The sequence below is a fragment of the Myodes glareolus genome, chromosome 6, assembly GCF_982192425.1.
Source record: "Myodes glareolus chromosome 6, mMyoGla1.1, whole genome shotgun sequence".
NCBI lineage: Eukaryota > Metazoa > Chordata > Mammalia > Rodentia > Cricetidae > Myodes > Myodes glareolus.
The window spans coordinates 111,687,299-111,710,991 of NC_142031.1; the positions used below are offsets into that span (position 1 = coordinate 111,687,299).

Below are 23,693 nucleotides of genomic sequence, written 5' to 3' on the forward strand. Positions count from 1 at the left end.
GGGCATATACTCAAAAAACACTGCATCTTATTACAGAGATATTTGATCAGCCATGTTTTATTCATAATAGCCAGAAATTGGTAACAGCTTAGATGTCCATCAACTGATGAATGGATGAGACTAGTTCATTTACACAATGGAATATTATTCAACTGCTATAAAAATGAAATTAGAGAAGAGAGGGGAATCTGTGATCAGGATGCAAAAATAAAAAAACAGGGACTGGAGAGATGGCTCAGAGATTAAGAGCACTGGCTGCTCTTCCAGAGGTCCTGGGTTCAGTTCCCAGCAACCACATGGTAGCTCATAACCATCTATAATGAGATCTGGTGCCTTCTTCTGGTATGTGTGCAGGCATACAGGCTAAATAAATAAATATATATTATATACATATATATATATTATATATATATAACAAAAGAAAGAAAAATAAAATTATTAAATTAGCAGGTAATCAGACAAAGCCAGAGACAATCATCTTGAGTGTGATAACCCAGACACAGAGGGACAAACATTGCATGTTTTCTCTTATATTTAGAAGTTAGCATTTAAGGTTTAGATATTCCATTTAGAATATCCAGATGTTAAGTAGATCATTAATGACAAGAAGGGAGAAGGGGATCTCCCAAGGAAGGAAATTTAGAAAACCGTGTTATAAAGGTATAAAGAGGAAACTAAAATGGGAGGATTAAATGAGGACAGAAAAGGAGGGCAAGAATAAAGGAGAGAATATGGGGAGGGAGAGAGGCCTTTTGAAAATCCATTTAAGTACATTCTAGAGGTGTCCTAAAATATATGAAAGGAAATTTAATGGTGTTACCATATAATGGGAAAAGCAATACCCCAACCTGATATTATTACACCAAGTTAAACCTAGAATGGGTTACATCTTGCAGTCATTGTCAAAAGGGATCTTACAGACCCCACAAACATTGAAGGTTATTGCCAATGTTATTGGTTGTCCTCCACAACATGATGTTAAGGCCCTATTGCTGAAGATACCACTTACTTATGTCAGCAAACATGGAGAAGTAAAGACAGTGCCCAATTAGAAGCTTCACCTCTACTAACTAGCATTCATGATACTGGAAGGTGTTATACATGGTACCATGCTATACATGCAACCAGAGAATAAAGGTAATCATTAATCTTATCCAGCAATGAACCTTACAAGGTATAACAGCAACCTGCCTGCAAGATATATTGGAGCAACAATGGCACAAATATGGGAGTAATCAACCACTTTTTAGTTGGATTTAAGGCCGCTGCATAAGTGGAACCCACAGCTAACACTGTTAATTAATGAAGCCAAGAACCAGAAACCAAAAACTAGAAAGAGCATACACCCTAGGGGAAAATCCACTGCCAATCTGCTAAATGAGCATAGCCATAAATCAATGCCTAATGACATAGGTCATTGAATTGCTCAACCCTCATCAGAGAAGCTTCTTCTTCCTCACCAGAAAAGCATCTTCTTGCAGTAGATGATAATTAACACAGAGGCCCACAAATGGACAGTGTGCAAGAGTGAGACACCTTGAGCACTCAGCCCTAAATGGGATATCTTTACCAAATCCTAAGGCTTACCTCAAGGCTCAGTGATACTGAGAAGAAGCAGAAAGATTTAAGAGCCAGAGGTGGGTTACTCCAAGAAAACAGCACTTTCAGACACAAGAGGGCTGGTATACATAAGAAGTCACAAAGACTATGGCAGCATGCACAAGACCTGAATAAATTCAAGTCAGACAAAGCCCCAGCAAAGTGGTCACAAAATCTCACCTCTAACAAATAAGTTACTTGCAACTGATACCTGCTGAGAGATAGAAAATCAGTTTTCTCCAATGAAGTAACACTGGATTTATCAGTCACACACCAGAGCAGGCCTCATGCTCAGGGGTAGCTGACCAACGCAAAACAGTCTCCATAGATTTGTGGGGTTTTTTTGTTATGGTTTGTAGAGTTCTATCTTTTTTAAGAGAGAAAAAAAAACACTGAATTAGATAGTGAGGGATCTGGGAAAACAGAGTGGAGGAGAATATGGATCAAAATGTTTTATGTGAAAATAAATAATAATAAAACAAGCTAATATAAATTTTAATGCCATTAAAAACCAAAAATCAGCAAAGAAGAAAAAATGATACAATTATCAGTACTATCTAAAATATCAAGGCTAGTACTGATTCAATCTCTTAAAGAATAAGTTTAATTTTAATGTATATTTAATATATTTTAATTCAAACCTGCAATGTTTTTAAGCGTTTATCAAGTGGTAACTCATCTACTTCCAGAATAAAAACATCAACAGCCATGAACAGGTTTTGTTGCACTTCATTTCTTTTAGCGATCAAAACACTACCTTCATTCTGAAGGAAGGAAAATAGAATAGTCACTATTAGACATCGGGTATTTTCACACATTTACCTATGTGGACAATAGTGAGTTCTAAAGCTTAATACCACACTTAAAACATAACATTTAAGCTCAACAATTTTGTTAATTTCATTTTCCCCCATTATTTTTGCCATGATGAACTTATTCCTTTGGGATAAAAAGTATACAATTTCCTAGAAAGATTTCAGTCTCCATGCTCCTTCCTTCATGCAAACTACCTCTCAACACTGAGTGCCTTAGCCAGTACATAATAATGTGTCAGAGTCCAACTGTAGTAACATAAAACACACTACTCAGACCAAAACTCAAGGTCCATGTTGTAGTGTAATTACAGAGTAGAGGAAGACAGCGGCTTTCTTATTGTGTTTCTCAATAAACATTTGTTATTCTTACGGGCTCTCATGGACCTCCTTAATTACATTAAATGTTAGCAGGTTTAGAAGTTGCCCTAGTTAAAACCCTATATGAGACCCTCAAAGTCAGTATTTCTGTTAACTCCTCCACCACAGGTTTAGCTTCTAGTACCTGTGAAGGACATATGCAGCTGTAAGAATACTCATTAGGTGTTTATGGTTCTTCCTAATGCAGATACAATTTATCATTCAGGAATATTTACCATAAACAATCTTGACTATTAACATGGTTGAAACATTTTATCAGATTTCCAGGGGAATATAAAGTTAGTTGAATATTAAATATGAACACAGAAAAGGAAAAAATTTTGTTATCCATGTATATAGTTGCCAATTACCTACCCTAACTTCCCCTGTAACAAAGTATCACTACAGTATCAGACTCTCTGCTTTCTTAAAAATTTCAACAGATTTTTAAAAATAAAAATAAACAAACAAACACAGGAGACAAAATTTTTAACCCACCTCATCATGACAAGTTTTGATCTTCTCCTGAGCCACATTATATTCAGCCCAAATTTTTTCTAACTCATTCAAAGATTCTAGAGTAGTAAAGGAGCCTTCATTCAACACTTCCATAGCATCCGAAAGATCATTACCAAAACGAATACTAATGTTAATGTGTCTAGTAAAAAACAAACAGAAAAAGGAAAAGGGAAAACATCAAGAAATTGCAAAGTTCATATGAAAAAAATTCATTTAAAACATCTGAAAGTTACTATTTATAACACTGGTCTATGACTACATAATTTTTAAAACTTTACAGAAAACCGCATGTAACTACAATGCAAAGTTCTAATTAAAAACTGTGAGTAGAACTAGAGGGATGGGTCAATCAATGGTTAAAGAGGCTTGCTCTTGCTAGGACAAAGATTCAGTTCCTAGCACCCATATGGCAGTTCATAACTATTTGTAATGCCAGTTCTAGGGGAGTAGATGCCTTCTGGCCTCCACAGGCATCAGACTTGAATGTATAGAAAGATGACTTTAATGCTGGGATTAAAGGCATGCACCACCACAGCCTGGCCGAATCATTGGTTTTAAATCCAGAATAGAGCATGGAAAAAAAAATTAGATTGTTTTAACAACTGTTTAATCCATGCATTAGGAAAGAGGGACAAATTGTGTCTAACAATAACATAACCCCCATTAACACAAAAACCTACAAATTCTAACAGACTTTGAGAACTACTGAATAAATGCTGTATAAGACTGGTTACTTAGTTCCTTTTCTTCACATTTTACAAATAAAAACACTTTTTAGACAAATATAATAAGTTCATATTAATAAAACCTTCAATCCCCTTCCCTGGGCGGCACACTAGGGCCCACAGCCCTGCAACTTTACCAGAGACCAGAGTGGTCCTAAGGACCCTAGGTAAGACACTGCTCACCGTCAGCTAAAACTCCTTAAAACCTGTCCAACAACCCCAGACTGCAGCCCCTCCCCTGAATTCCATATCCCAGCCTTAACTTCAGAAGCAGACTTTGACTTTACCTAAGCACAAGCCAGATCTAGAGACCCTAGCCCCTCAACTGGACTGGAAGTCAGACTGGTCTTAGGGACCCCAGGTAATACACCCCTTTAAGCTTGCCGAACAATCCCAGACTGCACACTCTCCTCTGGGTTCCATATCCCAGGCAACTTCTGAAGAAGACTTTGGCTTTACCAGAGGCCAGGCTGGCTCTAGGATCCCAGGTAAGATATTGCCCCATCATCCACTAATACTCCTTAAAACTACAACCCCAGATTGCACTCCCTCCCCTGGGCTACACACCAGGCCCCACAGTCCCAAAAGCCTTACGGAAAGCCAGGCTGGGCCTAGGGACCCCAGGCAAGATACTACGCATCCAGTAAACCCTTTTAAGCTTGCCCAACAACTATAAACACTACACACACACACACACACACACACACACACACACACACAGAGAGAGAGAGAGAGAGAGAGAGAGAGAGAGAGAGAGACTACATATCCTTGTATACAACTTCAGAAGAACACTTTAGCTTTACCAGAGGCCAGGTTGAATATAGGGACCCCAGGCCTCAAAAATATCAGAGAAAACACCCTACTGGATCTGAACACTCACCAGTCATCAGAACTGTTGACCATTTAGACAAGAAGACCAGAGAGGAAAGAAAAGCCAAGAAACAAAACACCCATCCCACAAAGACAAACATAGGAATCAACACCTCGCCAAATAATCATGCCAAATCCAAATGTCTAAATGCCACTGTAAGAACACAATCAATAGAAAGGGCAACATGGTATCACCAAAGCCCAGCTATCCAATGATAGCAAAACCTAAACAACTTAACACAGATGAAGCACAAGAAAACCTTAAAAATAACTATGAAAACGACATAGCTCCTTAAAGAGGAAATGAAAAAAAAAATCCCTTAAAGAAACTGAGAAAAAGACAAACAAAAAAATGGAAGAAATCAATAAATCCCTAAAAGAAAGTCAAGGAAAAACAGAAAACTGGAAATTAATCTACCATAAGACCCAGCTATGCCACTCTTGGGCATATATCCAAAAGAGGTTCAATCATACCACCAGAACACTTGCTCAACTATGTTCATAGAAGCTTTATTTGTAAAATCCAGAACCTGAAAACAACCTAGATGTCCCTCAACTGAGGAATGGATAAAGAAAATGTGGTATACAGGGCAGGAAACCCTGACTGCTCTTAGGGATGGAGAGGGAGGAGGAGAGGGAGTGGGGGGAGTGGGAGGGTGTTGGGAGGAGGGGCGGAAATGGAAACTTTTATAATTTAATAAACTTTGAAAAAAAAGAAAATGTGGTATATTTACATAATGGAGTATTACTCAGCTGTTAAAAACAAGGACACCAGGAAATTTGAAGGCAAATGGATGGAACTAGAAAAAAATTATCCTAAGTGAGGTAACCCAGACCAAGAAAGATAATCATGGTGTGTACGCACTCATAAGTGAATATTAGCTGTAAAGTAAATATAACCATGCTACAATCCACAGACCCATAGAGACTAGGTAACAAGAAGGGTTCATGGGGTGGGGGGGGGGTGCCCAGATCTTCCTGGGAAGGGAAGACAGAAGAAATTTCATGAGCGGGTAAGAATGGGAACATAAAAAATCAGGTTGTAAGGGAATGGAGAGGTGAGTACTGAAAGAGACTACTGGAAAGGGGGGCATTTCAGGGTCAGGTAAAAACTTGGCATGAGGGAATCTCCCAGGTATCTACAAGGATGCCTCCCAGCTATGGCTCCTAACAACAGCAGATACTGAGACTGAACTGGCCATCTGTGATCAGGTAAGAAGACTTCAAGAGGAGGGAGTGGGAACCCAACCTAGCCACATCACCTTCGATCTACAGTTTGTCCAGCCTATGGGATATGCTGGGTTAAGGATAGGCTAGAGAATGAAGTAGTAGTCAAACAATAAGCACTCTAGCCTAAAAGCCATGCCAGGAGAGTAAGCCCACCCCTGACTCTGCCTGAAACACCACCAGACCTACAGGTTGGGTAGCCCAGAGTCCTAGGATAAAACCAAACATGACTAGAGAGGAAAAATGTAATGTCAATGTAATGATGCCTAACAATATTTTGCTATATACATAGATTGGTGCCTAGTCCAAATGTCATCAGAGAAGATTCATCCAGCAATTGAAGGAAACAGATTCAGAGACCCACAGTTAAACATTAGGCGGAGCTTGGGAAATCCTGAAGTGGGGGAGAAAGGACTGTAGGAACCAGAAGGGTCAAGGACACAAGAAAACTCAGCAAATCAACTAACCTGGGCTCAAGGGGCTGGAAGAGATTGAATTGACAACCAGGAAGCTTGATTGGGATTGACCCAGGCACTCTACATATATGTTACAGTTGTATATCTTGGTCCTCTTGTGGAACTAACAGTGGGAACAGGGGCTGTCTCCAATTCTTCTACTGGTTTAGGGGACCTTAATCCTTTTACTGGGTCACCTTGCTCAGACTTATACAGGGGGAAGTTCTTAGTCTTACTGCAACTTGATATGTCATGCTTTATTGAAACTCATGGGAAACCTGCCCTTTCTTAAACAGAAATGAAGAAAGAGTGCATTGGGGAGTTGGAAATAAACAGGAGTTGGGAAGAGGAATTGGGAGGAGAAGAGGAAGGGGAAACTGTGACTGGAATGTGAAATAAATAAATTTAACTTAAAAAACCTTCAGTTCCAGTACCTGAAAAAAGACCTCAAACAGAGTTAACATGCTGGTTCCCCTTCAAATCACCACTTAGAAGTGGTGAAGTAAGGGGAGGGAGTTGTTTCTAATTTCACTCTCACAGATGAACTTACGACTATGATTTTAAGTGAGAACAGAAAACTGACCAAAATATTCTATAAAATTAATCTAAGGTTTGAAACTTTCTGTTTGAAATCATAAAAATCCAAAGATTAAACCTCAAAAGCAAAAACAGTATACACACAATTTTTACGTGTGTGTGTAATATAGATGTGGATGGTCTAAAAAAGATCAGTTGGAAAACTGCTTGCCACAAAAGCATGGAGACCCAACTTCAATCCCCAGTACCCACACTGAAAGACTTGGCCGAGGGGTGTGCAGTGTAATTCCAGTGCTAATGGGATAGAGATCAGTGCATCCTGGGTCTCGGTGGCCAAACACAACAGCCTATCTGGTGAGTTCCGGACAGTGGGAAACCCTGTCTCAAAATCCAAGGTAGAAAGCACCTGAGGAATGAAACTCAAAGTTGTGCTCTGGCCTACACATGTACCCATGCACATGTATGCACACAAACACACATGTATCCACATATAAAATATTTTTGAAGCTGACATTTTTGCTCAATGGTGAAGAATCTACCTAGTATACACAAAACTCTGGGTTCAATAACCGTAACTGAAAAAAAATACACATAATTTTGCCTTAAGGTACCTAATTTCTTTCAATAGTTCCACTTTAGCTGCCAGATTCTTCAGCCTGGTTCCTACACACGTCTTCAGAGTAGTTTCTAAATGCTTAGTCAGATCCATGGTAGTTGTTTTCTCTTGCTGAAACAAAAAAAAATATACCTATCTTAGTGAGAACCAATTAGGACACTGTACTTTGAGCGTTCAAATGACTGTTCAGTAAAAGACTCTAGCAAAATGTTAAGGGTTTAAAAAAATGTTAGTGTCAGAACTGAATGGAATTGTTGGACATCCAGCTAATACCAGGTCTGGGACCCAAGCTGAAAGGGATTAAATTTTAAAGACTCCATATATGCAATCACTACTTATTTTTTATGAACTATGTAATATGGTTATAGTTTGGTTGATTTTCAGTTGAGGAGGGCTGGGATCTAACCCAGGACACCTGTACCTAGAAGTAGTTGTTTGAAGGAAGTGGAGGAGGTAGAGGTGGAGGTGGTGGTGGCATTGGTGATGGTGGTAACAGGGTCTCACTATGTAACCCTGATTGGCCTAGAACTCACAGTGCTGACCAGGCTGATCTCAAACTCAGAGATCCACCTGTGTCTGCCTCCTGGGTACTGAGATTAAAATGTGTGCACTACTACACTCAACTCTAGTTTAACATCCTCTTCTATTAGTAATAGATATATATATTACTTTTGTAGCAATAGCTGGCCTGAAGATTGCTATATAGACTAAGTTGGCCTCATATTCATTAAGATCTACCTGCCTTAGACTCTCCAGTACTGAAATTAAAGGTGTGCATGTACAACCATGAACAGAAATAGACACATTCTTAAGAATATGAGATATTATTAGTGCGGCTTGTTTTGAAACATTACATGAAGTATAGATTTAACAAAAGACTGTAAAATAAAATTGTGCTGCGCAATAGAGGGATTATGATATTTCCCTTTCTGGGATGTTTTGAGATTTTCCGTAATTTAAAAGGTTTTGGGGGCTGTAGAGCTGGCTGCATCAGTAAAGTGCTTGCCAGACAAGCATAAGGACCTGAGTTAGGTCCCCAGCTTCCCATTAAAGAGCCAAGCACAGCAGTGGCACATATCTGCAACCCAGCATTGGTGAGGCAGAAAAAAGGAGGCCTGACTGGGACTTGCTGTGCAGTCAGTCCCGTCACATCAGCTCCAGGCTCAGTGACAGGCTTGTCTGAAAAAGGCTACAGTAGAAATGAAGAAAACATCTAACATCGATCTCTGGCCTCCACCACACACATGTAAATGCATTTGCATACAATGAACCACACATAAAATTAAAGAACATAAGAGAAAATATAAATGAAAATACTTAAATTTCAAACAGCCAATGAAATATAAACATGGTTAGCCTAAAATACAAGAAAGAAATTCTCCTTACATAAATATCAAAAGAGAATGGAGACAGAGAGACAAAATAACAAATAAAAGCAGTAAGTACACAGATTTCATAGAATAACTTTCTTCACCACAAGCTACTGACATACCTGGAGCTCTTGAACAGTCTGTTCAACTTTCAATTCTAATGCCTTGTAATTTTCTAGAAGAACCTCTTTCTCTGTTTTAAGCTTTTCATTCTCTTCAATTAGTTTCTGGTCCTGTTTAATTTTTGCCAAGCTGACATTAGAGCCTAAATTAAAGTCACCAGCAGCCAAATTTTCCCTGTTAAAAACAAATTCGCTCATTTTTAAAAATATGCTAAGGCTGTTGGAACTCAAAAACTGAAATTATTGTGGACTTTTATAATACATTTTACAATTAATTGTGGACACTAAAACTACTGCCTAACTCAACATTAAAAACTAATTTAAGCTGTGCATGTTAGCACAAGCCTGAAATCCCAGAATTTAGGAGGCCAAAGTGGATACATACAAAACCTGAGACTATCTTCACCTACATGCAGTTTGACAGAAGTCTGGGCTACACAGTGAGACTCTGTACCAAAACATAAATTATTTTAATGAAAACTAGGTCTTACTAACTGGGGTATACTTCAAAAACAATGCCTCCACTCTCTTATTTTCCAAATTCCTTTTAACACTATCAGTTCCAAAGAACAACATAAAGAATAAACAGTTCTGTGTCAGTTTTTTTCTACTCCCTCCTCCCTTGCACCTTATTTGTTTAGTTCCTAAACCACCAGTAAAAATCCATCAAATTGCTATGACATTATTGCTTGGCTCTAAGAACATACTGGAGCAAAAACAGAGGTTCTCAGCCTGTGAGTCACGATCCCTTGAGGACTCAACAACCCTTTCACAGGGGTCACCTAAGACCATCAGAAACATCAGGTATTTACATTACAATTCATAGCAAAATTACAGTTATGAAGTAGCAATGAAAATAGTTTTATGTCTGGGGGATCTCTACAATAAGAGAACTGTAGTAAAGGGTCACAGCATTAGGAAGGTTGAGAAGCACTGACCTAGCGAGATGCTCAGTGGTTAAGAGCACTGGCAGCTCTTGTAGAGGACCCTGGTTCAATTCCCTACCAGCACCCACATGGCAGCTCACAACCTTCAATAACGCCAGGCCTTCTGTTCTGGCCTCTGAAGGCACCAGACATGCATGTGATGCAGAGACATGAATGTAAGCAAAACACCAAACATAAGATAATATTTTTAAAATAATATATTGGTATATTTGAATATCTAGTCTGGCTTTCTGTCTCAAGTAAATAATTAAAAATTATCTAAAAAGTGGCTCGAATTATATATACCTGAGATGACAAATATGCTACTTCCTCTGATCTTTTAATTACATGGTATAGATAAATCGAAACAACATACCAACATACCATACATGAGAAGTATAAACAATTATTCGATCAGTTAATAATTAAAAATAAAGGTTGAGGGTGGAGTTCAATTGGTAAAGTAAATGCCTTGCAAGCATCAGACCTTGGGTTTGACCTACAACACTACAAAAAAAAAATGCTGAAAGAATATTTTTAAAGAAATAAACTCCTTACAGAGAAATTAAATCTCACCACAAGTTTTCACACCAAAGATCCCTTAAGCATGTGAAAAATATTCTTAAAGCCAGAGAAAAAACATTCAACCTTTCTTCCCTTAAGAGAATGGGGACTGCATCCAGAGCTTATGCATAATAGGTATGTATTCCACTGAGCTGCCGCTCTAGCCCCAACTTCAAATCTTAAGTTCTGGGCTTTGCTTGAATAATTTTAATACTAGGGTAATTTTTATTCTTATAAAGACATTCAAAAGAATTGGAAATGAAAAGCTGGCAAGGAAACTTTAAACAATTCAAGAACAATTTTATTTTCAAACTGGTTTTTAAGGAATATACTAAAGAGCGGGACAAGTATTTGATGAGGGGGAAAAAACAGAAATTATGTAAGATCACAAAGTCATAGGCACTGTTAAGAATTCCAAAAGTCTACAGAGTTCTATAAAGGCCACTACCATAAATTTGAAATCAATTAAAATTTTAAAACAGCACCACAGTTGTCCTGGCTGCTTTTGTGTCAACTTGATACAAGCTAGAGTCATCAGAGAGAGAGCCTCAGATTAGAAAAAGCCTCCAGGAGAAAATGCTGTAAGGCATTTTCTCAATAAGTGATCAATGGGGGAAGGCCCAGCCCATTGTGGGTGGCGCTATCCCTGGGTTAGTGGTCCTGGGTTCTGTAAGAAAGTAGGCTGATCAAGTCAGGGGAAGCAAACCAGTAAGCAACACACCTCTCTCTCTATGGCTTCTGCATCAGCTCCTGCCTCCAGGACCCTGCCCTGTTTTGAGTTCCTGTCCTGACTTCCTTCCATAATAAACAGTGATATGGAAGTGTAAGCTAAATAAGCCCTTTCCTCCCTAACCTCCTTTTTGGTCATGGTGTTTCACTGCAGCAGAAGAAACTCTAAGAAAAACTAAGACAACCCGGTCTTACTTTGGAAATGTCACGTGATTTCCTGCATTCGTTTCATACTTCACATCAAGAGTCAACCTCCCATTAAACTGCCCCTTCGACCTGTTGAAGGACGACTGGTTTGATCTGCGCCCCCACAAGGGGATAGGGTTCTTGAGGCTCCTGAGAGCAAGCTGACTAGAATCTGGTTTCTTTTCCTCACAGACGTCAATGCCAGAGGTTAGTCTGCACTTTTCTGCAAATCCTTTCTTTGCCACTTCTTCCCCTATATCAACAGTGCCATACTCAGCCTGAGCAATAACTGTTCCATCTTGATAGGTTGCTTTAATTCTCATTTTTATTTCTTTTTCAAAAATCAAGCTCCCCAAAAATGTTCTGCCCTAGGAAAGATAAGGGGGAAAAAACATAAACCATCCACATTAACATTTTCTCACTTACTTTGTTTCTATTCATTGCTCCCAAGCATATTTCTATTTTCTAAAATCTGTATACAGGGGGGTCTTACCTTGTTGTTGACTTATAAAAATATTTATCTCTATAGGCATGAATTATTTCAATGTTTGTGAAAATTTTCTTTTCTAGAAGTAAAGCTAGCATTCAACCATATTTATAAATGTTTTAATGAATATTAATTAAATATCCTATAATAATTTTTTAACCTAGCAGATTGTGTTAACTATCTTGGCTCCAATTAAATGTAATGTAATGATTTTTTTTTGGTTTGGTTTAAGTTTTTTATTTTTGTTTTTTTTTTTTTCAAGAGAAGGTTTCTCTGAATAGCCCTGGATATCCTGAAGCACACATTGTAGATCAAGCTCTGGGATTAAAGGCATGAGTCTCCACCATCAGCTATAATGATGTTCTAAGTAGCTTTCTTTTTATAAAGAATTTCTGGTACCTATAAAAAGAGTCCAACAAACCTTAAAAATACTTTAAATCAGATACTTTGATTTTAAACAAAGAAAAAGTAGAATCTCAAAGCACAAAACAGATGCCCACAATAACTCAGTGGGTAAAGGAGTCTGCCACCACATCTGACAATCTGAGTTCAATACTCAGAAGCCACATGGTAGAAGGAGAAAAATTGCTGCAAGTTGCCTTCTGACTTCTACGTATGCCATGCCACATGCATGCTCACACATGCATGTATACATATACACACAATAAATAAATGTAAAAGAATTTTAAAATATTTTAATTAAGGATTTTAAATTACAGAATGTAAGATACTACAAATAGTTTACTCAAAACTCCCTTAAACAGAACTTTAAGGAGGTCATATCAGTGGCATCATATGAGAAGTCACATGAAAAATTAGGAATTTGCTAACTTTTAATTATTACCAACCCACCTCACACTGAAAAAAAGATATAATAAAACATATTTGAGATTGGAAAGTATCTTAAGACTTTGTTTTACCAGAACTATTGCTGCTGAGAATTTTAAATCCTAAAATTACTTTGATACAATCTAAGTACTCTTTTCTCAATTCCTTTCCTGATTGTCACTATAAATGAAATTACTAATTTTTCAAAATACATAAAGCATAAACTCAAAAAGCAAAATCAGTGATTACTTTGCTTGCTTATATCCTCCTTGAAACAGGGGCACCATTAAAATAAATGGACTATCTCTCAGCATTGCTTAGATAAGCTGCTTTTGCAGTGAAAGCTTAGTCTCAAAACTGGTCAAAGTGCATGAACTGAAGAGCAGACAAGAGCATAAAAAGCAAGGATGAAGAACAGAACTGTCTTCTGGATTTGACACAACCCTTGCACTCATGAACTCAGTAGCTGTGACTACCTCATAACACTGCACAACTTAACAATATTCCAGTATGAATGGAGAATGGCAAAGGAGGACCCACTATAGCTGAGGAGCTTTTGGCAGTTGGTGGCTTCAAGGAGAGAGAGTTGTTTTTCTTCTGGGTTATAACCTCTGAGAAGTTGCCCATGATCCAGTAAATATCCCCAAATTGACATATATGCAAGCAACTTTAAATAATCTCAGTAGGTTATGAATTGTTGTTTTGGGTTTTTTTAAAGGAAAGAGGAGGCTATATTTGAAGGAGGGTACTAGTGAGATAGAAAAGGGAATTTATATTAAGAGAAACATAAGCTTTGTAAGTTTTTCAAGCATAAAATTTAGAACTACAAGCTGGGTATAGGGGCAAGAAAACTAAATAATTTAACTTCCCACACTTTCTAAAGCAAAAGCTGCATAACATGAGACTGGATGAGGGAAATCAGTCCCTGACAGACTGGCTTATCAGAGCCCCTAGGAACGCTTGGCCATCTCTGTCTGCGGTCCCCATAAATGTCAGTAACTACAGGACCACGGAGGAGGACAGATGCTATTGAGGGGACTAGGCAGAACAGAAGCTGTGTTTGAAGCCAGTTCACTGAGTCCGATGGAACCATGTTCACAGAGGAGTTAAAGAAAAGGCTGATCCTGCAGGGACCTCAAGACGAGTATGGCGCTTGAGCAGCTTTGCTGAGTCCATTGGTGGGGCAAGACCTTTATAAAGCAGGAAGGGCTTTAGCAGATCTCAGTGACTTAGACCAGCATGTAAAGAGAGTTCAGAAAGGGGTAAAACAACAGAGAGGAGATAGTTAAAGGGTAAAAGCAAGGAAGAGGTCTGTCTGGGCTTCTCAAAGACAAATGTGGCAGGATTTGTGTAGAGCTTGAGTTCCTGAGGAAAAAGGTGATAAAAAGTCACACTGTATGCTAAGGAGCTTCTGCCTGAGGAGTAGTTCAGAGGTGTCCTTGATTAAATACAGGAGATGGTTAAGACTGTCCCAGGGTTGGTAATCTGCCCACCACCACTCCCTCCACGCCCCTATACACCTCCACCTCCCCAAGCCCCTGCAGACTAAGGAGGATACATTTCCCTCCAGCAAAAGGTTATGCTAGGGGTGTAGATGGTTTGCCCAGCCAGAAACTCCCCCAACAGTCAGGTATGTTGACTGGGGATGCTACAGACACCATGCTAACCCAGGGCCACTCTGACCCTGGGAACCAGCAGGTGCAGCAGGGCTACATTCACCTTTGGCCCTAAGTGGGGCTGAGCAGATAAAGTCAGGTCCACTGAGTTTATGAGATGTGGAGAAATGTAGGGAGGCTCCTAGGAAAAGCTCCAGGATGTGTAAAAAGTGTAAAGATTACAGAGAGCTAATTAAGTTAGCACCTCCTATTCAAGCTTTATACCCAACCCTGAATTGCAGAGGAAGCAAATTGTGGAGGAAGCAAATGATACAAATTGATGAAATCTTTCTATACTGTATTAAAGCTTGCTTATGTTCAAATTTGTATCGTCTTAACTGTGAACTTATGAACCACCTGACACTTTCTGAGAACAGAATGACACAAATATTCAGAGTGTTTCACCAAGGTTATCTGTAACCCTACTATCTTATGAGACAGTAGTTCAGGACAGTGCCTTCTCCTATTTATCTTCTGGAAAAGGTCTTGCTCTATAGATAACATAATGCTAATCCCTAAGTGTATTGCATATTTGGAAAGCCACTAAAGAAACAACCAGATAAAATGGTACTTCTACCACCTACCTTACAACCCTACTGGGGCTGAGTTAATTCTTAAAAAAAAAAAAAAAAGTATCCTACATGCATAAAAAAGGACACTCCAGAGACCCTAGTGCTATTAAATAAAAACCCCAATACCAGGAGTGTGCTACCTTCCTGTGAGTTGCTGGCCAGGGAGACCCCAAAGACCCCACAAATCATTAAAAACTACTGCTACTGCTGTTGGTTGTAGGCCAAGACTAGATGGTTAAATTCTATTGCTGCTGGGCGGTGGTGGCTCACACCTTTAATCCCAGCACTCAGAAGGCAGAGGCAGGCGGATCTCTCTGATCATACTAGTATTCTACCGTAAACTTTATTGTAACCCTGAATTATTTGATTATTAGTATTTTTTCACCAAAATATACAAGCTTTTACATTAAAAAAACCTAATGACATTTAAAGGTGCATATGCTTTCATGTATATAGTTTCAAGTATAATACATTAACAAGTATTTAAATGTGTGACTTGCCTGATCAAACTGGGTAACTTCTTGGCCAGAAGGGATCTGTAGTCCCCAAAGTCTATACTTCTTGGCAATACTAGAAAATTGCAGCTCCAGGGGAATTTCTACTATATCAGATCGGTTTAGAATTTCAGTATTTCCATAGTCAATGTACCTCACCAGACACTAGAAAAAAAATTCAAAGGCAAACAGTAGTACTGAACCTAGATTAGAAATCTGTTAACAAGACCTATAAATGTTACTACCTCAAATGACTAATGCCTCATAAACAGCTTCAAAATAAAGAAAACTGCATTTGGAACTAATTGTCATAGTCCCATTTATCATTTGTCTTTTTTAACAACTGGTATTTTTATACAAACATGAGGATTGATCCTTTCTAATTGCTAATATTAAAATCAATCTAAATTCTTAAATTTAAATTAAAAACAGTAAAGCCTGTTTTTTCCACAGGGAAAACAATTTATTTGACAAAAGTAAACCCACTCTGGTTAGATCTTAAAACTGACCAAATTTACCCTTACTTCCAGCCCTGTATCTATTTTAATTTACTCATTCTGGGGTTGTAGAGATAGCAAAGCAATTAAAAATGCTGGCTGCTCTTCCAGAAGACCCAGATTCAGTTCCTGGCACCCACACTGTGACTCACAACCATCTGTAACTCCGGTCCCAACGAATCTATAACACCTTCTTCTGGCCTTTGTGGGCACTGTAAATGCACAACACACATACAAGCAAGCAGAGAGAGAACTCCCATACACAAACTTTAATTTTTAAAAACTTTCTGAAAGTATATTATGAAGTTAATCATCATTTAGTGCCTTAATTTAAAATCTTAGTCAATCCAAAAGACAAGTGCAAAATATTTTTCAACTGTCAAATAATGGAGAAGGTTATATTAGAAAATTCAGTATTACAAAGACAAAACATCTATGGCAATATTAAATGATATTTTTAAAACACAAACCAAAGAAATCATTAAACTGTTCTACTTAGCATTTATCAAGAAAAAATATTTTCCAAACACATACATTGTGAAATATATTTTAGGTATAGAAACAGATGTAGGAAAATTACTTAAGGAATGCCTGCAGAACTGTTTCCATGATCTCACAATGTACATTTTGCCCCCAAACAACTCTGCTGATGAATCTTATCTTCCTCAGGAGGGGGTTTGTTGGGAAGAAAAAAAACAGGGTTGACAGGAGTGGGAGGAGAGTAAGACAGGATAATGGGGAGGATGAGTATTATCAAAGTAGAATTTTAAATATGCAAGAAATTGTGAAATAAAAAATATACAAATAAATCTTCCACAAGCTTTCAATGTAAGAAATAAAACAGCTTGACACAGAAGAATTTATCACATTTAGCTTAAGGATTACAAGTGGAAAACCAATCTTTATTGTTAATAATATTTGACACCAAATACAAAATACATCTAACTTCAAGATCAAATAAATGGTTTTTTTCTATTCATCAATGTTAATAGGATGAACTTTAAAAGTTATTTACTGGTGTAGGAGGGTCTTCTTTCTATGTGTTGCTTTCATTGGTTAAATAAAAGAAACTGCCTTGGCCTTTTGATAGGACAGCAGCTTAGATAGGTGGAGTAGACAGAACAGAATGCTGGGAGAAAGGAGGCAGAGACAGAGAGTCGCCCGCCATGAAGCTGTCAGGTCAGACATGCTGAATCTTTCCCGGTAAGCCACGAGCTCGTGGTGACACAGAGATTATTAGAAATGGGTTGAATCAAGATGTGAGAGTTAGCCAATAAGAGGCTAGAACTAATGGGCCAGGAAGTGTTTAAATGAATACAATTTGTGGTTGTTATTTCGGGTGTAAAGCTAGCCAGGAGCCGGGCAGCGGGAATGCAGCCCACCGCACCGATTACAACAGACCAATTACAACAATTTACAATTAACCATTAAGAGCAGGACTTAAAGAGCCAACTAATCTGCAAAAATAACCCACAAACTTTAACTTCTATTTTTTAATTTTCTTATTTTATTACTATTTATATATATGGGTATTTTGTTGGCATGTATTTATGTGTACCATGTGTGTACATGTTACCTAAGGGGGCCAGACAAGGGCACTGTCCTAGAACTGAGTTTACAGATGGTTGTAAGTCCATCATGTGAGTGCTATAAATTGAACCCAGATCTTCAGGACAATCAGCCAGTGCCTTTAACCACTGTACCGTCTCTCCAGCCCTATATTACCTGTTTTTAGACAATCTGATGGTTGTATAGAAACTTAAATTCAGAAGAATAATCCTGAATCTTATCTAATTTAAGAAATTAATTTTTCATATTAGCAGGAAATTTTTTCATAAATTTTAAGTTTACTAAACTAGACATTATCACTATGAATAAGCAATAATAGACTCAATAAGCAGCAAGTTTCAGAATCAAGGGCCAGCAAGATGGCTTAGTAGGTGAGGATGCTTGCTGTTAAAGCTGATGACCTGAGCTCAATCTCAGGACCCAAATGGTGGTAGGAGAGAACCAACTCCTCATGTTGCCCTCAGGCCACACAAATGCTGTTCACTGTGACACTCTTGTGCCCACATACATATGTGTGTGCATACAAAAATAAATAATTTTAAAACTACATATTTTAAAAAGTTTGGGAACCAAAATAAACTTAAAACCTTAAGCCCAAAAACATAAATACATATTTCCTGCCTTATCATCACTGATGGTTTTTAGCACTTTGCATCTGTACCAACACTTATCTTCAGAAAACAATCCACCATAAATCTGTAGAAGAAAAAGAAACATTTGTCATTTTAATTAAAAGTACACTAAGTAGGTCAGGATATAAATTAGCACTGTGCACTGCTGTGTGTAATAAACACAGTAACCTGTCTAATCCTCTTGTGAAGCAGGTACTTTGTTTATACCACTATGTATCCAAAGTCATAGCATCCTGTTTAGCAGAACCAAGAGTCAAACTTCTGATTCTCGAGTCCATTATACTAGTCTACCTCTTAGAAAGTGAATTTTAAAAAAGACCAAGACCACCTTCTGGTCTTCTGGGAGAGGACAAAACTCAGCTATCACAATCATGTACTTGCACAACCACACACGGATCCATCAACAGCCAGGCATACATTAAGGAGAGGCCCAGGGAAGCCTATACCATTACTCTGGCTCTATCAAGGAATAGTCACTGACTTTCAGTTGTGTACCTACTAGTGATCCCACTGGGCTCCAATGCTCACACATACTTCCCTGGTTAAACTAACTGGGTCATAAACAATACCAAAAATCATAAATGTGGAAAGGACCAGGTGAGGAATAGGATGGTATAGGGCTGGTATGGAGAGAAAGTAACCAGAATGCATTATATATGAATGAATGAAATTATCAAAGAACTAAATTAAATTTTAGGGCAACCTTCAGGACAAGAAAAATGCTATCCGATTACTCAGAAAGTTAGGAACCTTCCTCAAGACCCAGTAATACCACTTTTGGGTATATATCCAAATGATGCTCAATCATGCCACAGAACATGTGCTCAACTACATTCACAGCAGCTTTGTTTGTCATAGCCAGAACCTGGAAACAACCTAAATGCCCCTCAACCGAAGAACGGACAAGAAAAATGTGGGACATTTACACAATGAAGTACCACACAGCAGAAAAAAAAAAAAAACAAACAAAAAACGACAGCTTGAGATTTGCAGGAAAATGAATAGAACTAGAAAACATTATTTTGAGTGAGGTAACCCAGACCCAAAAAGACAATTATCACGTGTACTCACTCATAGGTGGTTTTTAAACATAAAGCAAAGAAAGCCAGCCTACAAACTACAATCCCAGAGAACTTAGACAACAATGCGAAAACTAAGAGTGACTTACATAGATCTAATCCACATGGGAAGTAGAAAGTAAGCATGAAGACAGAAAATCTAGTTCTAAAGGCACAGAAAACAGTTTTAAGAAACCTAACAGGAACTTTTCCAGAATTAAGAAAAGAAGTGTCAATCCAGATACAATAGGCATTTACACTAAAACCAGAAAAGAACTTCACGTTGTCAAATTAATTAAAACTCCAAATATACAGGGCAAAAAAAGTATACTAAAAGCTGTAAGAGAGAAACACCACACCATAAATAAAGGCAGGCCCATCAAAGTAACAACAGATTATTCAATGGAACCTTAAAAGCCAGGAGGACCTGAACAGGTTTATTTCAAATTCTGAAAAACTGCCAACTCATACTACTATACCCAACAAAGCTACCTATGATAATTCAAGGAAAATATAATCTTCCCATAATAAAAACAGGCTAAAGGAATTTATGACCACCATGCTAGCTCTATAGAAAATATTTTGAGAAATTCTTTGAACTGCAGAGAAAAAAAATTCATGAAGCCACAGGAAAAGCTAAATTATGTTATGAAATAACACACTGTTGAAAAACAACTGGGTCTTTGAAGAAATAAAGACGTGAAAAAAAAATAAATTACTGGAATCAAATGAAAATGAAAACACAACATGCCAAAACCTGGAATATAATGAAAGCAATCCTAAGAGGGAACTGCATAGCTCTAAGTGCCTACATAAGAAACCAGAGAAATCTCAAATAAGTCAATTATTCACCTTAGAACCTGGACAAAGAACAACACATCAAATCACAATTCAATAGGTGAAAAGAAATCTTTAGGGCAGAAAATAGTGAAATGAGGAAAAAATAAAAAAATAATTTGTTCTTTAAAAAGATAATAAAACTGACAAACCCTTAGCCAAACTAACCAAAAGAAAAAGAAAGATGCCAATTGATAAAGTAAGTGACCAAATAGAAGTCATTACAGCAGCTACCAATGAGAACGGAAAATCATTAGGTCTTACCTTGAAAATATACATTCACAAAATTAGAAATACTAAAAGAAACTCATAAGTTCCTAGATGCAAATAACATAACAAACTAAGCCAAAGTGAGATGAACAATGTAAACAGATCTGTAACAGGGAGTCTGAAGCAGTAATTTGAATTTTCCTAACTAAAACAATTTCAGGCCCAGATTCACTGGTGAATTTTCCCAAACCTTCAAGGAAGAACCACCACTACTTCTTCACAGACCTTACCATAAAGAAAGAAGTAACATCACCCATTTCTTTTTACTAAGCTACTGGTACCCTGATACCAAAAGCAAATAAAGACACAATAACAAGAAAAAGAAAATCAGAGATGCCTGTGATGAAATTACACACACACACACACACACACACACAAAATTCTCAACAAAATATTTGCACATTGAATTTAAGAACACATCCAAAAGATCACCCACCATGACCAAGTTGTCTTTACTCCAGAGATGAAGGGTTAGCTTAATATACATAAATCAACTCCCTATGACTAATTGGTCAAGGAAGTCCCAAAAAAGCAGAGGCTCATCATTGTAACTAGATGGTAAAACTCTATTGCCACAGACCCAACATACTTTGGTTGTAGGACACAGAGAAACCACAACTTCTCTGAAAACTTGTCCCTGCTTGGTATCTTTCATAGTGCCATAGTGTGCTATACAGGCCACTGGGGAAGAAAAGTCATTCAAGGTACTACCCAGAAATAAATCCTGAACACTATAATATGGCTCGACCAGGCAACATGCAACAGTGGTAATAACCAACCACTTTCTGATTGAATTTGAGGCCTGCTCCATAGGAGGGAACTCATGCCTGGTACCATTAACCTGGTCAAAAACCCATAGCTTGGAAGGCCATAGGGGAGAACCTATTACTGCTGTTTTGTTAAATAGACATGTTGTCAAACTGCCTCTAAATATGTATCAAGTTTTTGTCAACCTGATACAAGCCAGAGTCATTCTGGAAGAGGGAACCTCAATTAAGAAAATGTCCCCACAAGATTGGCCTGTGGACAAACCTGTGGGACATTTTCTTGACTGATGGTTGATGTGGGAGGGCCCAGCTCACTGTAGGTGGTGTCACCCCTCTGCAGGTGGTCCTGAGATGTGTAAGTAGGTTGAGCAAGCCAGAAAGCAGTGCTCCTTCAAGGTCTCTGCTTCTAGGTTCCTGCCTTGAGTTTCTGTCCTGACTTTACTTGATGTGATGGACTACAATTTGCCAGATGACCTAAACTTTCCTTCTCAAGATGCTTTTGGTCATGGTATTTGACACAGCAATGGAAAGAAAACTAAGACAACTTACGTTTATAAAGACAGATTAGTGCTGCTTTCAACCTTGGCTAGAGAAGCTGTTTTCTGTAATGGGCAGCATTTGATGCAGCAACTCTATTAGTCCAAGTGCTAAGAATACGTGATTACTGAGTACTCTGCTCTAGATGGAAAATCTCCATCAACCTCTAGGCAGAGAACATCATGGAAGAGAGGGGAGAAAGACTCTAGGAGCTAGAGAATGGAGACAAGAGCTTGGAAATGATTCTCCTGGATATAACATGGCCCGTACACTCACAAACTCACTCCAGCAGTTACCCACATCAGACTTAGCCATGATCAGTCAACATTCTAGAAGGGGGCACTAACTGGGCTCAGTGGGTTGCAAAAAGAAAGACTTAAAGGGGGAAAGTATAAAAATGAAAGGGGAACACACCACAGGGTGTCTGGGAGGAGTGGGTAAAGGAATTTGGGGCTAGATAGGATCAAGAGGTATTATACACATATATGTAATTGTCAAAGAATAAACAGATATTTCAAAAGGGAAATAAAAAAATAAGTTAAAAAATAATTTTTAAAAAGAAAAAAGGAATAAAAATATAAAAAACAATGTTTTAAAAGCATCTTACTGTTTTAAAAGCATCTTACTGCTTTAATATCTGAAAGAAAACAGGTAAAATATTTTTATACTTAAACATGCCAAGATTATTCTATTTAAGTCTAATATTGAACCTGGTGGAATCCATAATTCCTGTGAGTAAAGAATGATTTTTATGCCTTTTACTTTACATAAGGACATTAAAAGTATTTTTGCCAAGAAAACAAAATAAAACTCTCTCGTTTCTGTGTTCTTAACTAACTTCAAAGACACTAACAATTTTGGAAGTCAATGCACTATCAGTTTGTTGTACATTTGCCTCTGTTGTGTGAGTATAAAAAGCAGTCACTTGTCACAGAGTTGAAGGTAACTTTTGATGAAAGCACTGATTCCCCATTGGGCCTACAGATGTCTAATTTGTGACTAGAACCAGAATGAAAGGCTTGGCATTTCTGTCTGTGTTCTTTAAGACTTTAACCTTTTGGTTATATGTGAAAATACCAGACCACAAAAGACACAGAAAAACATAGCACCCAAGTTCTTCAAAGATGTGTGCCTATTCACAGAAAAGACGCATACTTCTTCCTGGTTTCCCGTCCTCATTCTTCCTATACTGTAACTCCTTAGCTCCCTGGAGTGGAAAGGCTGAACTGTAAGCACATACTCCACTTCTCCATTTTTTGGCCAATAAAGTTCTCTTTTCATTACTGTCTCTTGAATCATTGTTTAATCAAGCAACAATAAAATCAAATGCTTTCTGCTGCAAGGTTAACTGAATAAAATTAGACAATACTATTAATACTAAATTTAGACTTTAGTTTAATGATGTTTAATAAAACAAAAAATTATAGTATGAATTTTGATCCAGCCTCAGCTCTACTGACATTTGTGACTGGATGGTTCTTTATTTGGAGGTGAAGAGCAGTACGGGATGCTTGCCATCACTCCCTTTGGCATCACCCAATAGATATCAGTAGCACCACTTCCAGTTGAGACAACCAAAAGCAATCTTCCATTATCAAATGTCTCCTACAAGTGGAAGTGGAAGATACAAAACTCATTCCAGGATGATAACCACTTAAAAACATACATTCTCAGCTGAGATAATATTGTCTCCATGGAAACAAAAAGTAGATTCGGAAAAAATACAGTACAAGAAAAATCTTAGTTATTACAATTGTTCACGACCCTCCTAAATTCCACCCTACATGACAACATATACAATTTATCAATAGTATGATATTATAATGTATTGTTGGAGAAATCCCACTAAGAAAAGATTAGTCAAAGATGTTTC

The 23,693-nt window shown here is 37.8% G+C and overlaps 1 protein-coding gene across 1 annotated transcript in view; it reads right to left on the reverse strand.

Annotated features, from left to right (window-relative positions):
- Stk31 (serine/threonine kinase 31) overlaps window positions 1-23,693 on the reverse strand; it is a 65,119-nt gene that overhangs the window by 32,625 nt on the left and 8,801 nt on the right. The window contains 7 exon segments of the mRNA XM_048440313.3: window positions 2,241-2,363; window positions 3,270-3,429; window positions 7,716-7,831; window positions 9,213-9,387; window positions 11,627-11,985; window positions 15,660-15,818; window positions 18,341-18,415. Coding sequence (XP_048296270.2) covers window positions 2,241-2,363; window positions 3,270-3,429; window positions 7,716-7,831; window positions 9,213-9,387; window positions 11,627-11,985; window positions 15,660-15,818; window positions 18,341-18,415 — 1,167 coding nt within the window.